This window comes from Dermochelys coriacea, chromosome 9 (assembly GCF_009764565.3).
Source record: "Dermochelys coriacea isolate rDerCor1 chromosome 9, rDerCor1.pri.v4, whole genome shotgun sequence".
NCBI classification, from domain to species: Eukaryota; Metazoa; Chordata; order Testudines; family Dermochelyidae; genus Dermochelys; species Dermochelys coriacea.
This window is the reverse complement of record NC_050076.1, coordinates 83,950,057-83,970,240: the sequence shown is the minus strand read 5'-3', so window position 1 is coordinate 83,970,240 and position 20,184 is coordinate 83,950,057. Positions and strand designations below refer to the sequence as shown.

Below are 20,184 nucleotides of genomic sequence, written 5' to 3'. Positions count from 1 at the left end.
TGTGAAGATTAAAGGAAACTCAGCAGAATGTGAACATGCTTTGAAAGCACTTGTTATTGCCTGCCAAATTCACTGTGGGCATAGGAGACACTTCTCAGACCCATATGGGGGACTGTGAACATAATGGCCCAGTTCCATACAAAAAATTAATAGCAAAGCCCCACTGTATATCTGCTTTGGAAGTGATGAGGGAAAGAGCCAGCTTATTTCTTCTTTGTCTTGTCTATTCATTGTAGGGAGAGGTGATTTTTTTTCCTGCAAGTCTGAAAACCCCACACATCCTATACATCCTTAATAGATCCAGTGTAACATCTGATTCCTTTAGGCACCAAGATTTCTCTCTCCCTCTTTTTCATATCTTTTATCCTTTTTTGCCTTTATTTCTAGGACGAATTGACCAATGGACATTCCAAGTTCCATGTCCTTTTCCTTCTTTTTGTGGCAGTTATGTTCTTTCTAAGCCTGATGTTTCTCTTTGGCTACCACTGCTGGCTCGTCAGTAGAAACAGGTCTACTTTGGGTAAGATTCCATGTGTACACCATAAAGCAATGTTCTAAAAAAACGTGTGCTGTTCACCTCTAGGTATACCAGCAAATATTTGAAAAAGCATTGAAATAAAAAGATTTCTAATTTACGCTGCTGGAGGTTTTCCTCTTCAGCTGACAAAAGCTAAATTGGCGACGTGGAGGCTGTAAAATAGAAGGGCCTGATCCTGCAAATACTTATGCATTACTTTACTCACTGAAATCAATGGGACTACCTGTAAGTACATTTACTTACACCTGTGTTTGTTGGAGTAGGCCGTAAAACAGCAAGTAGATTTGAGCAAAAATACATCCATCTTTTCTGATTGTGAGTGAGGGTAGGGGTATGTGGAATTGAATCAGTTTTGTGAAAAACTTCTGAAATTCCATGATTTTTGAGCCAAAAAACTTCCAAGTTTCAAAATTTGAAACTGCATTTGGATGAAGATCAGGTTTCACATCAGAGCACAAATATCACGTGTTTCAATGCAGATACTACCATTTTTTAAATGACAAAGTGGCTTGAAACAAAATTGAAACTTTTTTAGCAAAGTTCCACACACAAATTAATCTCTTTCTTGCACAGACCTAGTATAGGTTTGCCTTGAAAACTTGTTTTCAAAGGGCACTAGAACTCATCCATAGGCCTTTGTGCTGGCCTGAAGCATCAGGTCTCTACACAACAGTGTAGAAGGTAATTTTAAAAATACTGTTTCTGATGCCCTCTATTTTATCATTTTCTCCCTGTACCGCTTTGATCTCTCAACACAGGGTCTGTGTATCCTACCCTAACTCTTAATAGATAAGTGACTCTGAATTTCCACACTTGAGATATGGTTCATAGAAGGGAATTTGTTTCCATTTTATGCTTCCAGTCTTCGGATAAGAAATTCTCCAATTTGTGTGTCTTTCCAGTGAAATTCAGAGCAAATCTCATGAAAGAATGTTTAAACACATTAAATAATAAACTTCATTTTATAATTTTTGGTTTGGGGATTAAATGAAAACATTGTTAATTGGTTTTATGATTATTCTATGGGTTTCATCTGCAAAACCAAATCCATGCCATCAATTTTAAGATAAGAGAAATAATAATGTAAAGATTTACAGGCATGCAAAAAGAAATGGCTGTGATCTTCACATTCATTCTTGTAACATTTCCATTTTGGTCCATGGTGTGGTATGTTTAATTGCTGAATGCAGTGGCTCTCAACCTTTCCAGACTACTGTACCCCTTTCGGGAGTCTGATTTGTCTTGTGTACCCCCAATTTTCACCTCACTTAAAAAACTACTTGCTTACAAAACCAGACATAAAAATACAAAAGTGTCACAGCACACTGTTACTGAAAAATGCTTACATTCTCATTTTTTACCATATAATTATAAAATAAATCAACTGGAATATAAATATTTTACTTACATTTCAGTGTATCGTATACAGAGCGGTATAAACCAATTACTGTCCGTATGAAATTTTAGTTTATACTGATTTCTCTCATGCTTTTTATATAGCCTGTTGTAAAACTAGACAAATATATAGATGAGTTGATGTACCCCCTGGAAGACCTCTGAGTATGCCCAGGGGTACATGTACCAGTGGTTAAGAACCACTGGCTTAGTGTACTCAAAGATGGCTATTGTATAGCATAAATACGGTAATTTACTTTGCATTGATTAAAATATGTATTATTTTCTTAACGTCTAAATGGGCTTCCTTTGATTTTGATGAAGTTTATGAGTGAGGAAGGGACCTCAGGATTTGTCCATTGTAAATTCCCATGAGGATACAGTGCCATCACTTTAATGTGTAACAAAGCAAGGTTTTGAAAAATCTTAGATGCCTTATGTTGGAGCCTCAGCATAAAATATTTTATTTAACATTTGCTTCTTTTATTTTTTCCCCTATGATGGCAACTGTCCATAGAGGCGTTCTCAGCTCCAGTGTTTCAAAATGGTGCAGATAAAAATGGATTCAATCTGGGCTTCATAAAGAATCTTCAGCAAGTATTTGGAGAGGAAAAGAAGCTGTGGTTACTACCTATTGTATCCAGGTAAGTGGTAATCAAAACAGTGGAAAAGAGGCCAATACAATGAAGCTGAGGGCCAAATCCTGGTCCCTGGGCTCAGCCTGAGTGTCGACCAGTTATCTATTGCGAAGTTCTGCAAGAATCAAGAGGAGCTGGTGTCCTCGCATGTAGATTGAGAAGTAGCTAGGGAGTCACTCCTAAGCAACAGCTGCTGCAGCCTCATTGCTACACCTCCACCTGTACTGCTGACTGGAAGGTGGTTAGGCAGTCCTAGACCCATCAGCAAACATCTTTGCCTTATCCCCCCAGGCTTCCTGTTAACATGGCTGAATGAAACTGCCACGGAGCACAGCTTCATAGTGTACAGTTGGTCTGCACCTTCTGTATTGGCGTGTGTGCGTCTCTGTCTGTCTCTCTCTCTCTCACATACATACACACACAAGAACAATTACAATTAGTGATCTCTCAATTATATTTAAACGATTGGGCTAAATTCAACTCCATTTGAGTTACATCAGTAATGAATTCGAACTATAATCTTTATCCCACTGATCTTTTGCAAGAATTCAAGATCAAAGTCACTTTAAAACATGGTCTATGAGCTTCCATCAAAACAAGGTTCCAAAACTGAACCCAGTATTTTCCAGAATTTAGTCCTTTAAAAGTAATCTCTGGACATTCAAAGACTTGTTTTAGGTTTGACTCAAGCCCAAAGCAAGGAGTAAAGTTGTAGTTCAACCTTCAAATGAAGCAAGTCGGAAGTAGCTTATTTTCTGCCTTTGTCTCCCCAGCCAGGGTGATGGACATTCCTTCCCAATGAGAACATTGTGTGAAGCTCAGAATCCACTGCTAGCAAATGAAGAGCAGTGGGGAGATGACGGACTGGATGAAGAAAACCATGGTAAGGTAACACAAAAGGAAATTTAGCTGTGTTTTGAACTAAAGTAACTGTTGGGTGGATTCAAAAATAGTCACTGAGAACCCACTATGAGAGTTGTTCTTATGAAAGAGCATGTTGGCTAATGACTTGGTTAATGAAATAGAACAAAGATAAGGCCCAAGTTTGGAATGAGTCTCTCGTTTTGCAGGAGGAGCTCTGCTCCTACAAATACAGTAACTCCTTACTTAAAAAGAATGAGGAGTACTTGTGGCACCTTAGAGACTAAAAAATTTATTTGGGCATAAGCTTTCGTGGGCTAAAACTCGAATGAAGTGGGTTTTAGCCCACAAAAGCTTATGCCCAAATACATTTATTAGTCTCTAAGGTGCCACAAAGACTCCTCATTCTTTTTGCTGATATAGACTAACACGGCTTCCACTCTGAAACCTGTCCTCACTTAAAGTCGTCCCGGTTAATGTTGTTTAGTTGTTACGTCGCTGATCAATTAGGGAACATGCTCGTTTAAAGTTGTGCAATGTTCCCTTATAATGTCGTTTGGCAGCCGCCTGCTTTGTCCACTGCTTGCAGGGAGAGCAGCCCGTTGCAACTAGCTGGTGGGGGCTTGGAACCAGGGTGGACCGGCAGCCCCCCCATCAGCTCCCCTAAGTTCCCTGTGCAGCAGCCACCCAGCAGGCTATCAATTGCTGGCAGTTCAGCTGTCCCTCCCCGCACTGCCATGTGCTGCTCCTGCCCTCTGCCTTGGAGCTGCTCTCCAGAGCCTCCTGCTTGCTGTGGGCGGGAGGAAAGGAGGTGGAGAGGGGAGCTAATGTCAGGGTGTCCCCCTCGCCCCTGCTCCTGCACCCCACTTACCCTATCTCCATAGAGCAGGGGGGACACACAACAGGACTCAGGAGGGAGGGAGCTTCCTGGCAGCAGCTGCTGTGGTCTCAGCTTGCTGATTAACTTACCAAGGTGGTGTACTTAAGAGTGGTGTCTGCATACTTAAAGGGGAAATGCGCATCTCTCTCTCCCGCACACAGAGTGTGTGCCTCTGTCTCTGTCCCTCTATTCATGCTGCCTTGTAGAGTGTGAGGCTACATTAACAACAATGAGTTAACCCTTGAGGGCTCAGCCAATTACTAGTTCATCATTTAGCAGTAAGGCATTCCCTGGGAAATATCCCACCCTCTGACTCCACCACCTCAACCAAGCTTCACAATCATCATCGCTGTGTACAGTATTAAATTATTTGTTTAAAACTTACACACACACACACACACACACACACACACACAGAGTATATGTATGTGTGTGTGTGTATGTATATATATATATAATATGTCTTTTGTCTGGCAAAAAAAAATTTTCCCTGGAATCTAACCCCCACATTTACATTAATTCTTATGGGGAAACTGGATTCGCTTAACATCATTTTGCTTAAAGTCGCATTTTTCAGGAACATAACTACAATGTTAAATGAGGAGTTACTGTAATTGGACTTGCAGTTTTGCACCCACAAGTTGCAGGCAGAAATGGTGACCTTTCTTCATCAAGCTATTTGATTGTTCCCACAAATTAAATACGTAGATGTGTAAATACTCTTTGCACCAGGTATGCAATGTGGCTGTAGCCCTGTCAGCCCCAGGATATTAGGCAGACAAAGTGGGTGAGGTAATATTTTTTTATTGTCTCAAAACTCTGTGTGGCTCAAAAGCTTGTCTCACAGTAACAGAAGTTGGTCCAATAAAAGATATTACCTTACTCACTATTTGCACCCACAGTTATTTGGGACACGAAACTGTGCATGCTCAATGAGAAGTTTACCCAGTGTACATGTCAGTGTGTGTGCGCGCACATGCATATATACAGTAACTGCATTTTGGCACTGTGATTCAGTCAGCAAGGATGCCCAGTTATGCTTTGCCTCAAAGTGAGACTGTAGCGTAGGTGGTACTTAAACAAACCTGTCCATGCTGCTATAATTGGTGTTAAAGAAATACTTGTGCCTACAGCAATTATAGTGAAATGGGTTGTTTGTACAACGTTTATAATTTCAGATTAATTGAAAATTAATTTTTGGATTAAAGGACATAAGACTTGATGGACCTCTAAAAACATATACACCCTTTTTATGCTATGGTGCTCCTGTGAAATAGCCCCTGCTAATAAGTCCACTCGCTGCTTGCTTTTGCTCTGGTTAAGATACCTCTACAATCAGTTTCAAAATAATTCAGTGCTTCTGCCTATTGAATCACAATTTTTTTTCTCATGTACTTGTTAACCCCCAAACTCCAGCCTTCAAACATGATGACAAGCATTAACACATCCTGGTGTCCTGTAAAGCTTCATGCCCTCCAAGTTTTAGGGTTCTAAAATATTGTCACTTGGTGTCATGAGGCAGGTGCTTTCTATATGGAGCAAGGATAACCACATACATATGTGTAGAAAGTATAATAATAAAGGCATAGAGATTCCATCCTGGCTTGAAAGCTCAGCAGATTTCTATTTAAAGAATTGGATCATGGTTTTTTCTTATAGGAATCGTGAAAACACAAACTCTTGTGTAACCGTAACTTGTGAATTAAGCAAGTATAGGTGAAGAGCTTGCTAATGCACATTTAGTGCTATAGAGACTAGGCTTTCATTAGGAGCTCAGCTTTGGTATCATGTTAACTATTTCCAGGCTTAAAACAAGACCATTTGTGCTGTAGTTCACTTCCAGGAAGCCCCCTTTAGTCATTTTCAACAGTGCGTGCCTGGGGACCTGTGTGGAAGCAATAGCTTTGTTTAAAAATAAAGCTTATGTAGGTTTTTAAGTGTGTGCAGTCTTGTTACTTGCAGAACACAGAAAGGAGCTAGAGGAAGGATGGTCCAGTTATTAGGACACTAGCCTAGGATCTAGGTTCAGTTAGCTGCTCTGCCACAGATTTCCTGTGTGACCTTGGGCAAGTCACTTATCCTCTCTGTTACTCAGTTCCTCATTTGTAAAATAGGGATAGTAAAACTGCCTTACCTCACAGGGATGTTGGGAGGATAAATATGTTAAAGACTCAAGCACTTTGAGATCTAATGATGAAAATTGCAATATTAGACCTCAGTATTATTATTTTTTTATTTCTGACTATACAGCACTTGCAGCCTTACTGTCCCCGGTTTAATATTAGCTTGTGTTAAAGTTTTATTGTAGAGGGGACGTGTCACTGCAAAATAAATAAATGAAACCTTGTCCAAGGCACACTTCAGACACTAGCACTCCAGGATTTCATGAACAGGGCTGAAGAAGCTCATTTCAACATTGGTTCAGATAAGTGATTTCAAGTGGCCTTTGTACATCTGGACTGAAAAAACATCTGCTTCTGCTAAGACGTGTATATTTTAGTTAAGCTAATCTGTCTGACATGGTGATGCATTGCTGATGGACTTTTTAAAATAACATTGATGTTTTTCTGTGTGCTATTTGTAATAATTAAAAAAAAATCAATCCATCCCTTCAGGAGTGGTTCCCAAGTCTCCTACCCTTTACAAAGTGTTAGGGTCTCTGAATAAAAAGTCTGCTTAGCTCTCTAAATATGAGCATAAGCATGCATAAGAATGAAATTAGCTTTTGCCAAGTAAGCTCTCAAAATCTGAGTTTCAAGCCTTTACACTGAAGTCTTATGATTATAGTGCTCATATAATGATCAGTGACCTGTACTAGGCTCTTTCCCAGTGAAGAAAATGGTGTGTAATCATCTTGCTCTGAAACTTGAAGTTTTTTTCAGCACCAATAAGTAGGGCCATTTTGGTTAATTTCATGGCCAAAGGGTTTTTAAATTGGTCAGTTTCATGTTTTCAGATGTTTGATATCTGAAATTTCAGGGTGTTGTAACCGTGCTTTCTGCAGCTGGAAGAGGTTCCCAGAGGTGGAGGTGGGTCTGATCTTCCCCCATGCAGCTGGGAGAGCCCCCACGGGGGCTCCTAGCATCTAGTCCTGGCCAGACTGGGGTGGGATATTCAGGGGAAAAGGACTTTCTCTTCCCCTGAACAACTGCTGTTTAGTGGGGGGGAGATCAGACCCACCTCTGGGCACCTCCCCAAGCTGTAGGAAGCTCCATGGCATTGCCTTCAGAGCCCAGCTGAAAACAGTGAGGGTGCAATGCAGCCAAGGAGCTTCCTGAAGCCAGCAGAGGTAATTGGAGGTGGGTCAGATCTCCCCCCAAGAGCAGCCATGCAGGAGAAGAAAAAGTCCTGTCCCTCCCCATCCCGGCAGTCTAGCAGCTGGAGCTCAGTGACAGAAAGGAGCGCCCCTCGTCCTGCCTCTTCCTCTCCCCTCCAATAGCTAGAGTTCACGGGGGAAGTCTAATTTCACGGTCTGTGATGTGTTTTTCATGGTCGTGAATTTGTAGGGCCCTCCCAATAGGACTCTAATTCCTTCCTAGAACACAAAAGCCAAACTAAGATTATCACAGAGTTAAAGATAAAAATGAAAAAACCAAAGTTGGGTACATTGTGTAGCTAGACATGCTAGGAATTAGAACTTCAGTCCACAGTCATCAGAGCTGGAAGGTTAGTTTTCCCCTCACTCGTTTTGGGAGTGGGTTGGGAGCTCTTTCTGTTTTTATCCAAATAAAGGTTTGTTTTGGGTCTGTGACTCAGACCTTTTCCAGTAAAGACATTCTGTGGCCCCAGTCAGTATTGTTTTATGGACAGGTGCCTCAATATTGGAATTCAGTTGCTAGAACTATGAAGTGAATGGAGTACATGCCATTTACCCTTCTCTTATAAGAGCAAATCCTCTGTCCCAGTTGCAACCTGACTAACTGGGTTTAGCACAATGGAGGTCCTCCGGGGGGATGGCATCTTCCCTCTGTCTTTCTGTGCAGCATAGGGAATGGCCAGTGGAGTACTGTAGTTGTGGTTATACCTGCTTACTTCCCAGGATGGTCTTGTCCCCTCCCCAGGTTCCAGTACACTGTGCTGCAGGGAGCCTTCGTAGAAAAGCTCTACGGCATGCAAGGATGCTCAAATCTAGTCTCCCTGCAGCTGAACTGCATTGATCCATGATGTCTCTGGCCCTCCATGATCACTGAGAAGGATTAGGATTTACCTTGTAATGAATGATGTGAAAGGCCCTTATTGGATAAGCCTCGCTCAGTCCTGGAGTAATTCCATCCCTTGAGAAGCATGTTTTCTCCAGATCTTGAATTGTTGTACCACTTCCTGTTAGTGTAGATAGCAAATTCTGTGTGTTTATAGCTTCTCATGATACTAAAACATGTTTGTGGGGAAAAGATGAGAAGAGGTAGTGAGTCTTTGTTCTTGCTTTACCCCTCATTGCTTAAGACACTGATTAACAAATGCTAAAGCTAGAACTGATGGAACATGAACTTCCAGCAGCTTTGATCATGCTGTTTTAGAAAATGGCACGGTCAATCACACCAAAAGCAGAATGATTCCTCCCCTGATGTGTTTAAGTGGTGTCTCTCTCCTCTTGGAGCTTCTGCAGCACACAACTATGATTGCTCGTGCACCTGCACTTTGGCAGAAGTAATAAGAGCTGTTCTCATCATCTGAGTCCCTCCTCTAGGCATTTGAGGAAGTGACATGCCACAGAGATAATTTAAAAAAAAAGAAAAGAAAAATGTTTGATCAAGTTTTGCTGTATAATGTTCTCCTTTTTAACCACAACACCACAATCGTTGCCTGGGCTGTGATTTGATTTTTCTGAACATAAACAAAGCAAACGCCCAGCATAACCTTAAAGCCAAAAGCAAAAATTGCTAAGGCAAACCACCTGTGGATATAGTTTTAAAATCAATCTTAGGGGAAATTGGGAGACTTCTGAATACAAGATATAGGTTACTGAAATTCAGGAGGCGGGGAACACCATGACCTGGACTAGGTGTATGAAAACAGATATTCTCAGTTGCTTTTATCTTCACTGTAAGATTGTGTTCCTCTTGGTTTGAAATGGGTGTTGACCTTTGCCCTGTTTTTTTTGTACATTCATTTGCTAAAGATTGTAGCATTTCACTTAGAATGAAAAACATTCTGAGCTTCTTGATCAACCAGAAACCAAGAACATTCACTTCCAAATGCACTTTAATTCTTAAGTTATGGCATTTTTCTGATTTCATTAATGCTGTCCTTTATTCACAGACATATTCTCTCTCTAATCTATCTAGTCAGGAAGTTCCCCCAAATGGCCTGTGCTGGCAGATTATAAAATAATCTTATCATTTTTTCTAAAAATTAATCTTGAATGCACTTAATATCCAAATCCTGAATTTGTTGGTCCTATGTGTGCTTGGATTCTGTTTGCTCTTATAGTAACTAGATAAGGCTGTGGACAAGAACTTTTTAAATATCTATGTAGTATATGATGTTAAAAACTAATCGCACAGGTGGATTTAAATGTATGTTTCAGGGCAAGCCAAAATACTAGATATAATTAATCATATGTAGTACTTGGATATGTAGTACAGTAAATTTGGGAGCATAATCATGAGAGTAGAGTTCCCCTTGAATTGATCACATATTTCACTATATTCTGTGTCATAGTTGGAAGCCGGTAAACACAGATTATCACATAAAGCTTCAAATATCGGAAGGCATCTGATTTCAATTTAAATGTTACTCTTTAGGAAATACTGTATGCATGAGAATTGCCTTGACTGCAGTTGAGGAGGTTACTGCAGTGCTCTGACCAGGAGGAATTAACTATAGAGAAACCTCCCTGTCCTGAGAAATCATCAGTTAATTTGCATAAATCCTTGAAACAAAGCAAATCACCTCTTTTTTCATTGTAGGGATTAAATTCCAGTCCATGCAGATACATGTGATAGAAGGGGATGGATGTATTTGAGACATAACTGATATTGCTTTGCAGTCTCTCATTTTCTAGCCATCTCTTTCCTTCCTATCAATGCACCAGCACCTAAAGTACTATAGTACTGTAACTGAGTATTTGGATTACATCCAGAGCAATAGCAGCAAGACAGTATAATTTTCTGAACTAATCAGACTTGAAACATGCCATTAAAATTGGAAAATCTTTACTTGTCAAAGTGGCTGTTAAAGCCTGTCTGCATGGACTGTGAATCAGATAATGTCAATAAACAAACGCTCCGTTTAGAAATGAGCAGGGTTACCCCAGGATGAATGTCTGATTTTGTTTAAAATGGTGCTTGTAAAAAAATTATCTATAACATTTAATGGCTAAAGGTGTATTCAGAGCATAAGGATGACAGGAACACTATTCTATCTATCTCTAACCATTTTGTTTTCAATTTTATAGGTTATCATGAAGGTTCATCTCTTGCCATAGAAATGGAGACATAGCGGTTTGCAAATCTGATGGTACAAAACTCACTCAGACAGGTCAGCACTTTGTTTTCAGGTGACTTGAGACAGTCTGGCTCTGACATGGGACTTCTTCTGAGGCCTTGTCATTTAACCTGTTTGTCTGTATCTCCTTCTGTGAAATAGGATAATAATGCCTCATAGGGACACACTGAGGATTAATTATGGCGTGTTTGTACAGAGCTTTGAATAGAAAAGTGTGAGATAAGGTAATGGAGGTTGTGGTTTGGGGGTTTTTTATTTTATTTTGTTTTTTAACCTCCCAGGACTATGGTGAACTGTCAGCGTGGTGCACAGAGTGTTGCATACAGTATTCTCTCTTCTTGTTCAAAGATATAGAAAATAAATTTTACATATCTCTGACCTATTTGTGTGAGCTAAGAGAGCCCAGAGAAGCCACCTCAGTTTACACACCCCATAAGAGCACCAAAAGGCATTTAACTTGAAGGAAAGGATCAAAGAGTTGTGAGGTATTTGATGGTGGAATGTGGCTGGGCAGTATATTCCCTAAGATTTAATCACATCTCTCCCCTGCATGACCACAGGAATGAAGATCTGTTTCATGTACTTCCAAAAGTGGTGAGTAGGGCCTGTGGAGTAGGGGAGGAGTTGGGAATAGCCATGCTACATAGTAAATTCCTCTTCCATGCAGTCAGGACTAAATTACAGTAGCTTACAATACTCAAGCCAGTAGTGACTCTCCCATCTGTTTTTTTCTCACCATGGAGGGGCCTGGGTATAACAGCAGATGGCATGGGCTGGGAGAGGAGTCAGGTCCTTCATGTCAGAATGTCATTGATCCATCAATTTAGCTTCCATAAATTCTGGCCTTCACGACATTGGGAGGATGCCCTCTCACAGCTCCACTCAGTTATGAGCTGTGTCCTCCTCAAGTCTCTGCAAAGGAACCGTGCAATGAAGCACCACTTCAAAAGATCTACTTCTCTTTCTGTTCTGTAGGTAGGGCAGTGGGTAGACAGAGGACATTTAATCCTTACTTTGTTCAAAGTGTTAATTCTGTGCTAACGCAGCATAATCCACTACCTAGTTCTTTGTTTCAAAAAGAAGATTTAAGGCCTGGTCTAAACTAGAGAATTATATCGGTAGAACTACGTCACTCAAGGGGTGTGAAGAACCCACGCCGCTGAGCGATGTAGTTATACCAGCCTAATCTCTGGTGTAGACAGAACTATGTCGGGGGGAGAGCTACACCTGTCAACATAGCTACCGCCTCTTAGGGAGGTGGATTTGCTATGGTGACGATGTAATAGCTTCTTCACTAAAGCGCTACAGCTGCACCGCTATAGTGTGGTACGTGAAGACAAGCCCTAAGACTATTTGATAAACTACTTGTTATAGCTTTTGAATATGCATCCACTTTCTTCTGTGGAGGACGATGTTACTAATCCAGGAAGGAAATGTTGCGAATCTTGATAACATTGAAAGCCACTTGCTGCCCTACACCCATCAAAAATGCTAGTGAGAAGGCAAAGTGTTTCCTTGAAGTCTGTATGATTTAAAATAATGTTGAACCCAGTATAAAGGCTGAAGCAGGCAGGTGTGAATTACTCTGACAGAACAATGCTTAATTTATTTTTCTTGTTTCTTTAAATTTCAGCTTCCTTCTCAGGAGCCAGCATCTTCCCTTTGCACAGACTTCAGAATTGAAGGTCAGGAAGCAAATGGATATTCAGAATAAGAAAACATCATGAAGTATTATCTGACTGGAATCCTAATGTTCTAGACTGATTGTCCAGAATACCTGCTGGGCGGATCTTTCAGGGCTTTACAAGTTCAGGGTGTTTTAAAGTTAATGTCTGAGCGGAGCAGTTTCATAGAGAGTGGGCCAGGGCAGACTGGCCTGAATATATCTATATATAATTGTGTCTATAATAGGTGAAAAGTGTTAGTGTAAATGCATTTCCACAGTCCTTTCCATTGCTGCAAACATCCGGCACTCTAAATATCAAAATACTTCAAGCCTTTATATTCCCAGGCAGGCTGTTTCTATTTCTGTTTATATTCCTTGGGCCTGATTCTTCAGCTTTTACTCACGGTGAGTAAAATGTACACCTAAATCAGCAGAATTTCTTGAGTAAGTACTACTCAATGTGAGTCAAGTTTGCCAAATCAGGGCCTAAATTGGAAGAGCCCTTTGTGTGTATGTGCAGTGTATATTTAGATAACATACATATACATTTGCAACTGTATATGTGCATAAAATACCTGCTCATGCTGGCAGAAGCAAGGTTATAGAATATGCCAAGGCCACTGATGCTTTTGTCTAGAAATGCATCATCCTCAGTAGGATTTTGAAGTTTACTGGCCTTGAAGCACAATCCTGTAGCAGGTACTCAAATGTTAAATGGAATTTTAGACAATATAATGACTTCATTTAATTCCTAGGCCTAATGCATGGGAATCTAACAATCACATAGAGCACATTCTTCTTCCCTCTCCCACCAGGATCCGCATTTTACAAAGGTTTTTAATCATTGTTTTCAGTTCCATAAGCATTGATCTAGAAGCAGGTAAACTGGAAATGTGCATTGAATGTATGGCTCCAGCAACTGTGATTGGAGCCTCAACCAAGATGGTTTTAGCCCCATAATGCTGAACACAGTAGCTGATGTATTATATTAGCTCAAACGTCTGCCTGATTAAATGTACTGACTGGTGCTGTAAAGATTTTTTCAGTACCAAGCTGTGGTGATATTTTCCAGTTACTTTGCATTCCTTTGACTGCACATCATTGTTCCAGATTTTTTTAAACTACTTTTGCAATCAAGAATTTTATACTAGGTAATGGAATTTGGAGTTTGGGTCATAGATGTTATGTAGTTCTTAGGTCTAGGTCTTAATTTTCTCTTTCCACCTGTAAGATTCAGGCTTGGCAGCTCCATCATCATCCATGCTGGAAATTAGATGCTTGTTTCATAATAGTAATGTATGGACAATACTAATATTAGTCCTTAAGCATATGTCATAAGATCAGTCATTATGCTCACTATATACCATTTTAGATACAACTTTTTATTTACTATGTCTTTACTTTCCTGTTGACAGTTCCTGAAACAGCAAGTATGGATGTGATGCGAAACTGCTTGATAAATGTTCAGTGACAAAGGCCTTGTCTACAGAATGGACTTTTTCCCCCTGAGATTTCTCTCTTGCTGCTATGAGAGGAGGATATACCCGTAGTAGCAGCAGCTGGGAATTGTAGGGGAAAGAACCTGGTGTACATAACACTCCTCCTCCCACCTTCTGTCACAGATATAAATCACTGCTTTTGGGAGAGACGTCTTTCATCTCTGTATTTAAATCCTGGAGCTGGTAATCGAACTCTTGCTTTCAGCAGCAACATATTTTACAAACACCCAGTTTAACTCCTAGAAGCTGGGGTAAGTGGGACTGCAGAACACATCCATATCCTAGTGTAGGTTCTCTTCTCATCTTTTTGAGTGTGTTAGCTAATTAATTTGTACATTGGCAGATGGGCCCTCACACACCTCTTTTGGTAGCTGTTCTGTTATCAGGTGACTCTTGACATTATTTTATCAAATCTGAATCTGCCTTTTTTTAGTTTAAGCCCATTACTGCTTTTAATACATTCATAGTCAACTTCTGTAAAGGCTTGCTCCTTTCATTACATTATTTTCTGTGAAATACTAAGGAAAGATAGCCGTGAAATCAAAGTAATTGCCTAATCTCATGCAAAATGTGTTTTAAAGGGAGAAATGCAGTTAAGTGTCTTAACTCCCACTGAAAATTAATGGGAGTTAGGTACCTAACTGGTGTTTGTACCTTTAAAAATATTCCCCTAAATCACTACTAACTCTTTAAAATGCCCTATGTATAAAAATGTGAAGATAACAATTGTTGCAGGAGGCTGGCATATTGTCTGTTAGCTTGATTGTATCCTTCAGGGCAGGAAGAACAGCGCTGTAGCCAGACCCACATGGAACTCCTGGAGTTTTTTAGGTAGGTTCTTGTATCTCTTGTTTCGTTTTTCTGTTTATAGCCATCTAATTCTTTCATTTCTTGCCAAAGCTAACTGTACAGTGGTAGCAGGAGAGTATCTACAAGGAGCTATAGAAGCTGCTCCTGTTTGCTCACTGACTGCAGCTCTGACCTTCTTCTTTGGGTAGACCACATCAAGCTGCATTTCCTGTTGCAATTATCACTAAAATGGCAGGCCATCAGTGTTTATACAACTGTCCAATTCATAACGGGACAGTCTGAAGTAATTCCAGGTATTTTGAAATACTGTTTTGAAATTTCCATGCTTAATTTACATATTCTAATTTAAAAAGCTATTCTGTAGCCAGGTAAGCCTGCAGGTCTCCTTTTTAAGGTAACTTAGTTTCTGTTTGGACAGGAGACAGTCACCAACTGTTTTTTTGCGCTTCAAAATCTACTTTTAAAAATCAGTACCAAGGCTCAAAACTAAATGTGCTTAGAAAATAAAATAAAATAAATGCTGAAGTTCAATCCAAGTGAAACGTGACAAATATAGTACAGAGCAGGAGTGTCTGAGTGACAAAAAAATCAGTTTTCAAAATAAACCTGTTTGCTTTTAGAAGAAATGATCATACTATGATTGCAGATCGAATTTGTGGATGCTGCAGTCCAATGCAACAGAGTGGAGTTGTGCAAAAACTTTACATCCCAAGAAAGAAGCTGAGTACAGAAAACTGTATTGAACATAATTATGCCCAAAAATGGAGAGATACAGTGTGCCTTTATTTCTTCCCTAGAGATATTCTGCATCTGCCTTCTTCAAGGCTGCATGTAGATGAATAACCAGGTCCTTTGGGGAAGCCTAGCACCTCATACAACATTTCTACTTAAGTTTCCCTGCTTTGATGGTGTATCGTGACTACAGATCTACTCCTAAGGTCACAGAGGATTACATACTAAGAAGTATAACACTCAGTCGGTATTTTTAACCATTAAAAAGGATTCTGTCAGCTTGAAATCTCGTCACCATAAGAATTGAGTTAAATAGTTTCGACGGTACCTGTGATTTGTTGTGGTTTTACAGTCAGTTTCCTATTTATTTTGTAAAGGGTTTTTTTCCCCCTTCCTTCCCTGTTGCTGTAGGAAAGTCGTGCACAAACATCAGGGGAAATGCACTATGCACACAACACTATCAAAAGCACTAAGTAAATGCACTGAAAAAAACAGACTGTTTGGTAAAATATTCAGCCTGGAGTGTGATTTTTTTAACATTATGATAGCCCTTTAAATTTAAGGGTGCATTTTCTCTTTCACTGGTGCTATTTGCTGGGCATATTTTTATGCTGCATCACAGAAAGAGATATTTAAGTACTATGATATCATCAGGATCCAGTTGTGTCTCTGTTCTTGCCAAGGAAAAGAATGGGCTACACAGCTGTAAACTGAATCCCAGAAAACAGGAGTTAAAGCTCTATTAAACTTTTGGAGCACAGTCCTTCTAGCAGGTCCCAATGTTTATTTTTAAATTGTGTGAATGCAATATTCCTGAAAGGTGCCAGATTGATAGCCCTGCACAGTGTACTGTTTAGCCACTTGAGATGTAAACTGGGCACAGTACTGGTGGCAGCAATACAAGCTTTCCCTAAAGGGAGGACCTCTAGGGCTAAAATAGCTGGCAGTCTGCTTTGAGAAATGAAGGCTTGAATGGACAGAGAGAGGCAAGTTGCCAGTTAATGCTCTCCGTGGTGGCTTTTTGTGCTTTGGATGTGGAAACTGAATTGAAATCACTAAATTCAATTTATGTAATTCACCAAACAGCCATCAGAGAGTAATTTTTAGTCACAACCAACCTGGACTGAATTCAAACCAGAGACCAAAAGATGAAAAGCTTAACAGGGGTTCCTAAAGTCGCTTTGGAAATGTTAAACACTAAACATTAATTTAGCTCAAAGTCTAAAAACCTGGGTATCAAACCTCCCCATGCAAAGCATGTTCCCCTGTTCCCCAGATCCATTTTATACCGATTGTGGTGTTCATATTGGATAAGAAACATTTATTTGTCCTATCCTCCTCTTCCTCTTCTCCCCCCCCCCCCAAAAATGACCGTGAGTACTATAAATACTTTCCCCAGTGAATGTCACCACTTTCACAAAGAATGCTGTGGGTGGATTTTACTGTAATATGAATCATTCTGTCAAGCTGCCCGTCTCCTATGAATAACAGTCCAAAATATCCTACTGACAATTATCCCCTTTACATTCCAGATACCCTGCTCTAACAAACAGTTAAGGCATCATATTGATGTCTGCATAGGGTGTCTTGTGACAATGCCTCTTCTTGGGCAGTGAGTTGCTCTCCAAGGAATTAGTGTTTGTAAGCATCTCTGCACTGCAGTTTGTTTTGTAAATTTGGACTCTTGCTGAATCAGTGTAAGATGTTTTTGGAGAGGAGTAAGTTTTTGCATTCCTTTAAACAGGAAGCAGTTCTGTACATTTTTAATAGACTGTACTTGTTGCATATAGGTGTACTGTAATCAGTAAGGACTAGGAAGTTTTCTATTAGCATGATAGTGTGATGAATGTTTACTTCCCAGAAATGGCCAGAGCTATGGTTCAGCAAATTCTACAGTGTATTCCAAGTGTAGGAGGTGTGTATTCTGGCACAGGCTGAAAGCATAATTTTGTACCAGTACAGAACTAGCTGCATAAAGTCTGTAACACAATATGAATGTAATCTGTCAGGAAATACTTCCTTTGTATCTAACGATGTGGATGGGGGAGTTAAGATTTTAAAGATGCATTCAGGGAACAACTGCTTTCAGTACAGTTGTTAAGCCAGTACAGCAGACTTGCCATTCCTATGGCTGACTGTTCCACAGAAGTGTTAAGAGAACTGATCGTTAATAGCTGTAAGCAGGTTAACAAAAAATTGCTGGACCCTTGCCTGTTAGGCCCGAGTCAACTCAAAGTTACACGTTCTCTTTTTGTGTCTGTGGTACAATGTTTTGAAACTGCTCTACTTGAAAAATGTCTTGTTCTTATTGGTATTTTTCAGTTGTCAGCAGGTGTTCTGATGCAGAACATTTCAAACTGAGGTTTTTTTCCACAAACTATCAATTAAAGCATTTGCATGGCAGAGTTGCTTTTTCATTAAAACTAATGTTCTGTTAGCAGCTTGGAGGGTGGCAACCAATTCAGACATGGAGCATTAGATATGTACTTTTCCTGATCATTTCCTCTTATTTCATCTCGTTTCACTTTTTTGATAATTAACAGTCCACAAAGATGATATCAGTTTGTTCATTTTAGTTTTTACAGGCATTCTTATTTCATTTTGTTAAAGAAGAATACAAAGTGAGAAGAGTTTTTCTTTCTGATCACATGTAAATGACTTACTATTTATTATTTTTCAGCCAGCTGCATTTTTTCCTTTAGTTACTAATGCAGAGAGTGGATGGAATGGGCTCTCTCAAAAAATGTTGTGCAATGTAATTTCTTGGTTTGATGTCAATTATTTGTCGATGGGTATCTTTGCATCATCCTTGTCATTCTGATTTTTTTTTTGTTCAGTGCAGCAAGATCCAATTTTCTATATTTTCTTTTGAATGCTTAAATATTTTTTTAAATCCTATTTTACTGTTTTCTGTCTGCAATTTGGAATGAACACATTGAAATCTTTAAAAATGGTATTAGGTTTTACATTTATATTTCAAGTAAGACCAAAAATCTGCAAAGATGCTGTTTAAAGTATTCATTCTATATCAGGATTTGAGGTTTGCAGCAGCGTCTGCAGTACAGCTGGTATTTTAACAATCATGCATTTTTCTAATACACAAAATAGGCAAAAGGGTCATTCTTGCTCTTTTATTCCAGTTGTGCTTAGGAAGAGGCATTCTTTTTGCACTGGGTGCTAATATCAAGCAGCCCATCAAGCAAAGGTGATTTTACTAAACAGAACTTTTTTGCTACTTGTAACTAACTTTGCATTTACTTGTGACCAAATCCTATACCAAACCTGGACAGAAAGAGGTATCTTTCCTCCACTCGCAAAGCTGGAGAGCCTTTGCAGTGTATTATCTATTACACACCTGCATGGAAGGAAAGCACATAATCTGTATCTCTGTGGTTTTTCTTTCTCCCCTGGGCACTGGTGCTCAATGAGTCCTAAAGCTGTTTTGTGGTGCATCTATAAATGGTGCAAAGTCATGACACAGGCATCCTAACTGTGCAACAAACCACCCTGGTTCTGGTGCAGACAGGGCCTTTCTACAAGGGTGAAGGAAACTAAGCGCTTGTCTACACATGAAAGTTATTCTAGAATAAGGTAGGGTGTGAATTTCAAGTGCAATGACTATTCCAGAATAACTTGTGTGTAGACAAACCCCAAGTACCATAAAAATGTTAAGTTGCTTCATTTAAGCATGGAGCTTCGATTTTAACTTCTGCCAGTTCTTTTGTAAAGTTTTCAGTGTATCTTCATTTAGGGATGGACTTGAGCCATCATTTAGTCAAGGGAGATCCCCTTCCCTAAGTTTAAAATGGGAGCATTTCAAAAATAACTTTTTTTAAAAAAAAATTCATACTTAAACAACCTACATGTTAGAGTTCGCTTTTCAGTAGTTATTTTGTTTAATATTTTACTCTACTTCAAAATCAATTTTGACTGGTCAACTTCACTCCTTGCTGCACAGGCATGGGTTTTATTTGCTGGGGAAGGTGTGAATCAAACTAAACATTTTATCCAAACTACTCAGAAAGCTTTGCTTGGGGAGAAAACCTACCATCACTTGTCCCCTTCAATATTAACAACCAGTGCAGAGAACTTTCCCTTCGCACTAATGTGAACTAGCATAGTGAGCCATACCATGTCAGCAACTTTAAACGGGACTGCCATTTGATTTAAATTAGTTCTGCCTTACATATACACACTAACTTACTTGCTGGCATAATATGGCCCTGTGTTCATACCAGTAAGTGTGTTTTGTGTGCTTTTTTTGAAATGCATCTTACAGATTCAATGACTACTGGAGTGTTCAGCTAAGACTGTAATAGACTGGAACTGCATGAGGTTTTATCTCTCACACTTCCTTATGTTACATTTGGGCCCCCTGTTTTTCCATAATGTTATGAAAAGTCTGACAGCATTGGGAATGTTTTTGCGCAGTTTCAAGAGTTTTTATTAGCGATGCTGGCATTGGTTTTCAGTGTCAAATGGATTTTTAAAAAACTTTTTCTGTACAAACCACCATTTTTATTGGCCAACAAACATTCTCTATATTTGATGTGTTAGTAAGTTTCAGTAGCACTTTCAAGGAGTTTTTATGGTTCGAATACTGTATATTATGCATTGTTTTCTACTATTTGGTCTTTTTACTAGAGAATTGTATGGTTTATACTGTATTGCAGTAAAGAACTGTATTAAAATTGTTTTAGCTTTACATTGATGTTGAT

General features: G+C 39.5%; 1 protein-coding gene across 4 annotated transcripts in view; it reads left to right on the top strand.

Moving 5' to 3' along the window:
* The window catches only part of ZDHHC15 (zinc finger DHHC-type palmitoyltransferase 15), a 43,293-nt gene extending 23,122 nt beyond the window's left edge, over positions 1-20,171 (top strand). Inside the window, exons 8-14 of one of the 4 annotated variants that reach the window (XR_005294730.2) lie at positions 388-520; positions 2,451-2,577; positions 3,345-3,454; positions 10,710-10,792; positions 11,320-11,353; positions 12,393-12,444; positions 13,841-20,171. Coding sequence is in view for 2 of the 4 variants with exons in the window: in XM_043491836.1 (XP_043347771.1) it covers positions 388-520; positions 2,451-2,577; positions 3,345-3,454; positions 10,710-10,753 (414 nt within the window). In the remaining 2 variants the exon portion in view is untranslated. Of the gene's footprint in view, positions 1-387; positions 521-2,450; positions 2,578-3,344; positions 3,455-10,709; positions 10,793-11,319; positions 11,354-12,392 lie in introns of all 4 variants that reach the window. The other 3 variants (XR_005294728.2, XM_043491836.1, XM_038415320.2) reach the window with 3 other exon arrangements.
* The last annotated feature ends 13 nt before the right edge of the window (positions 20,172-20,184 follow it).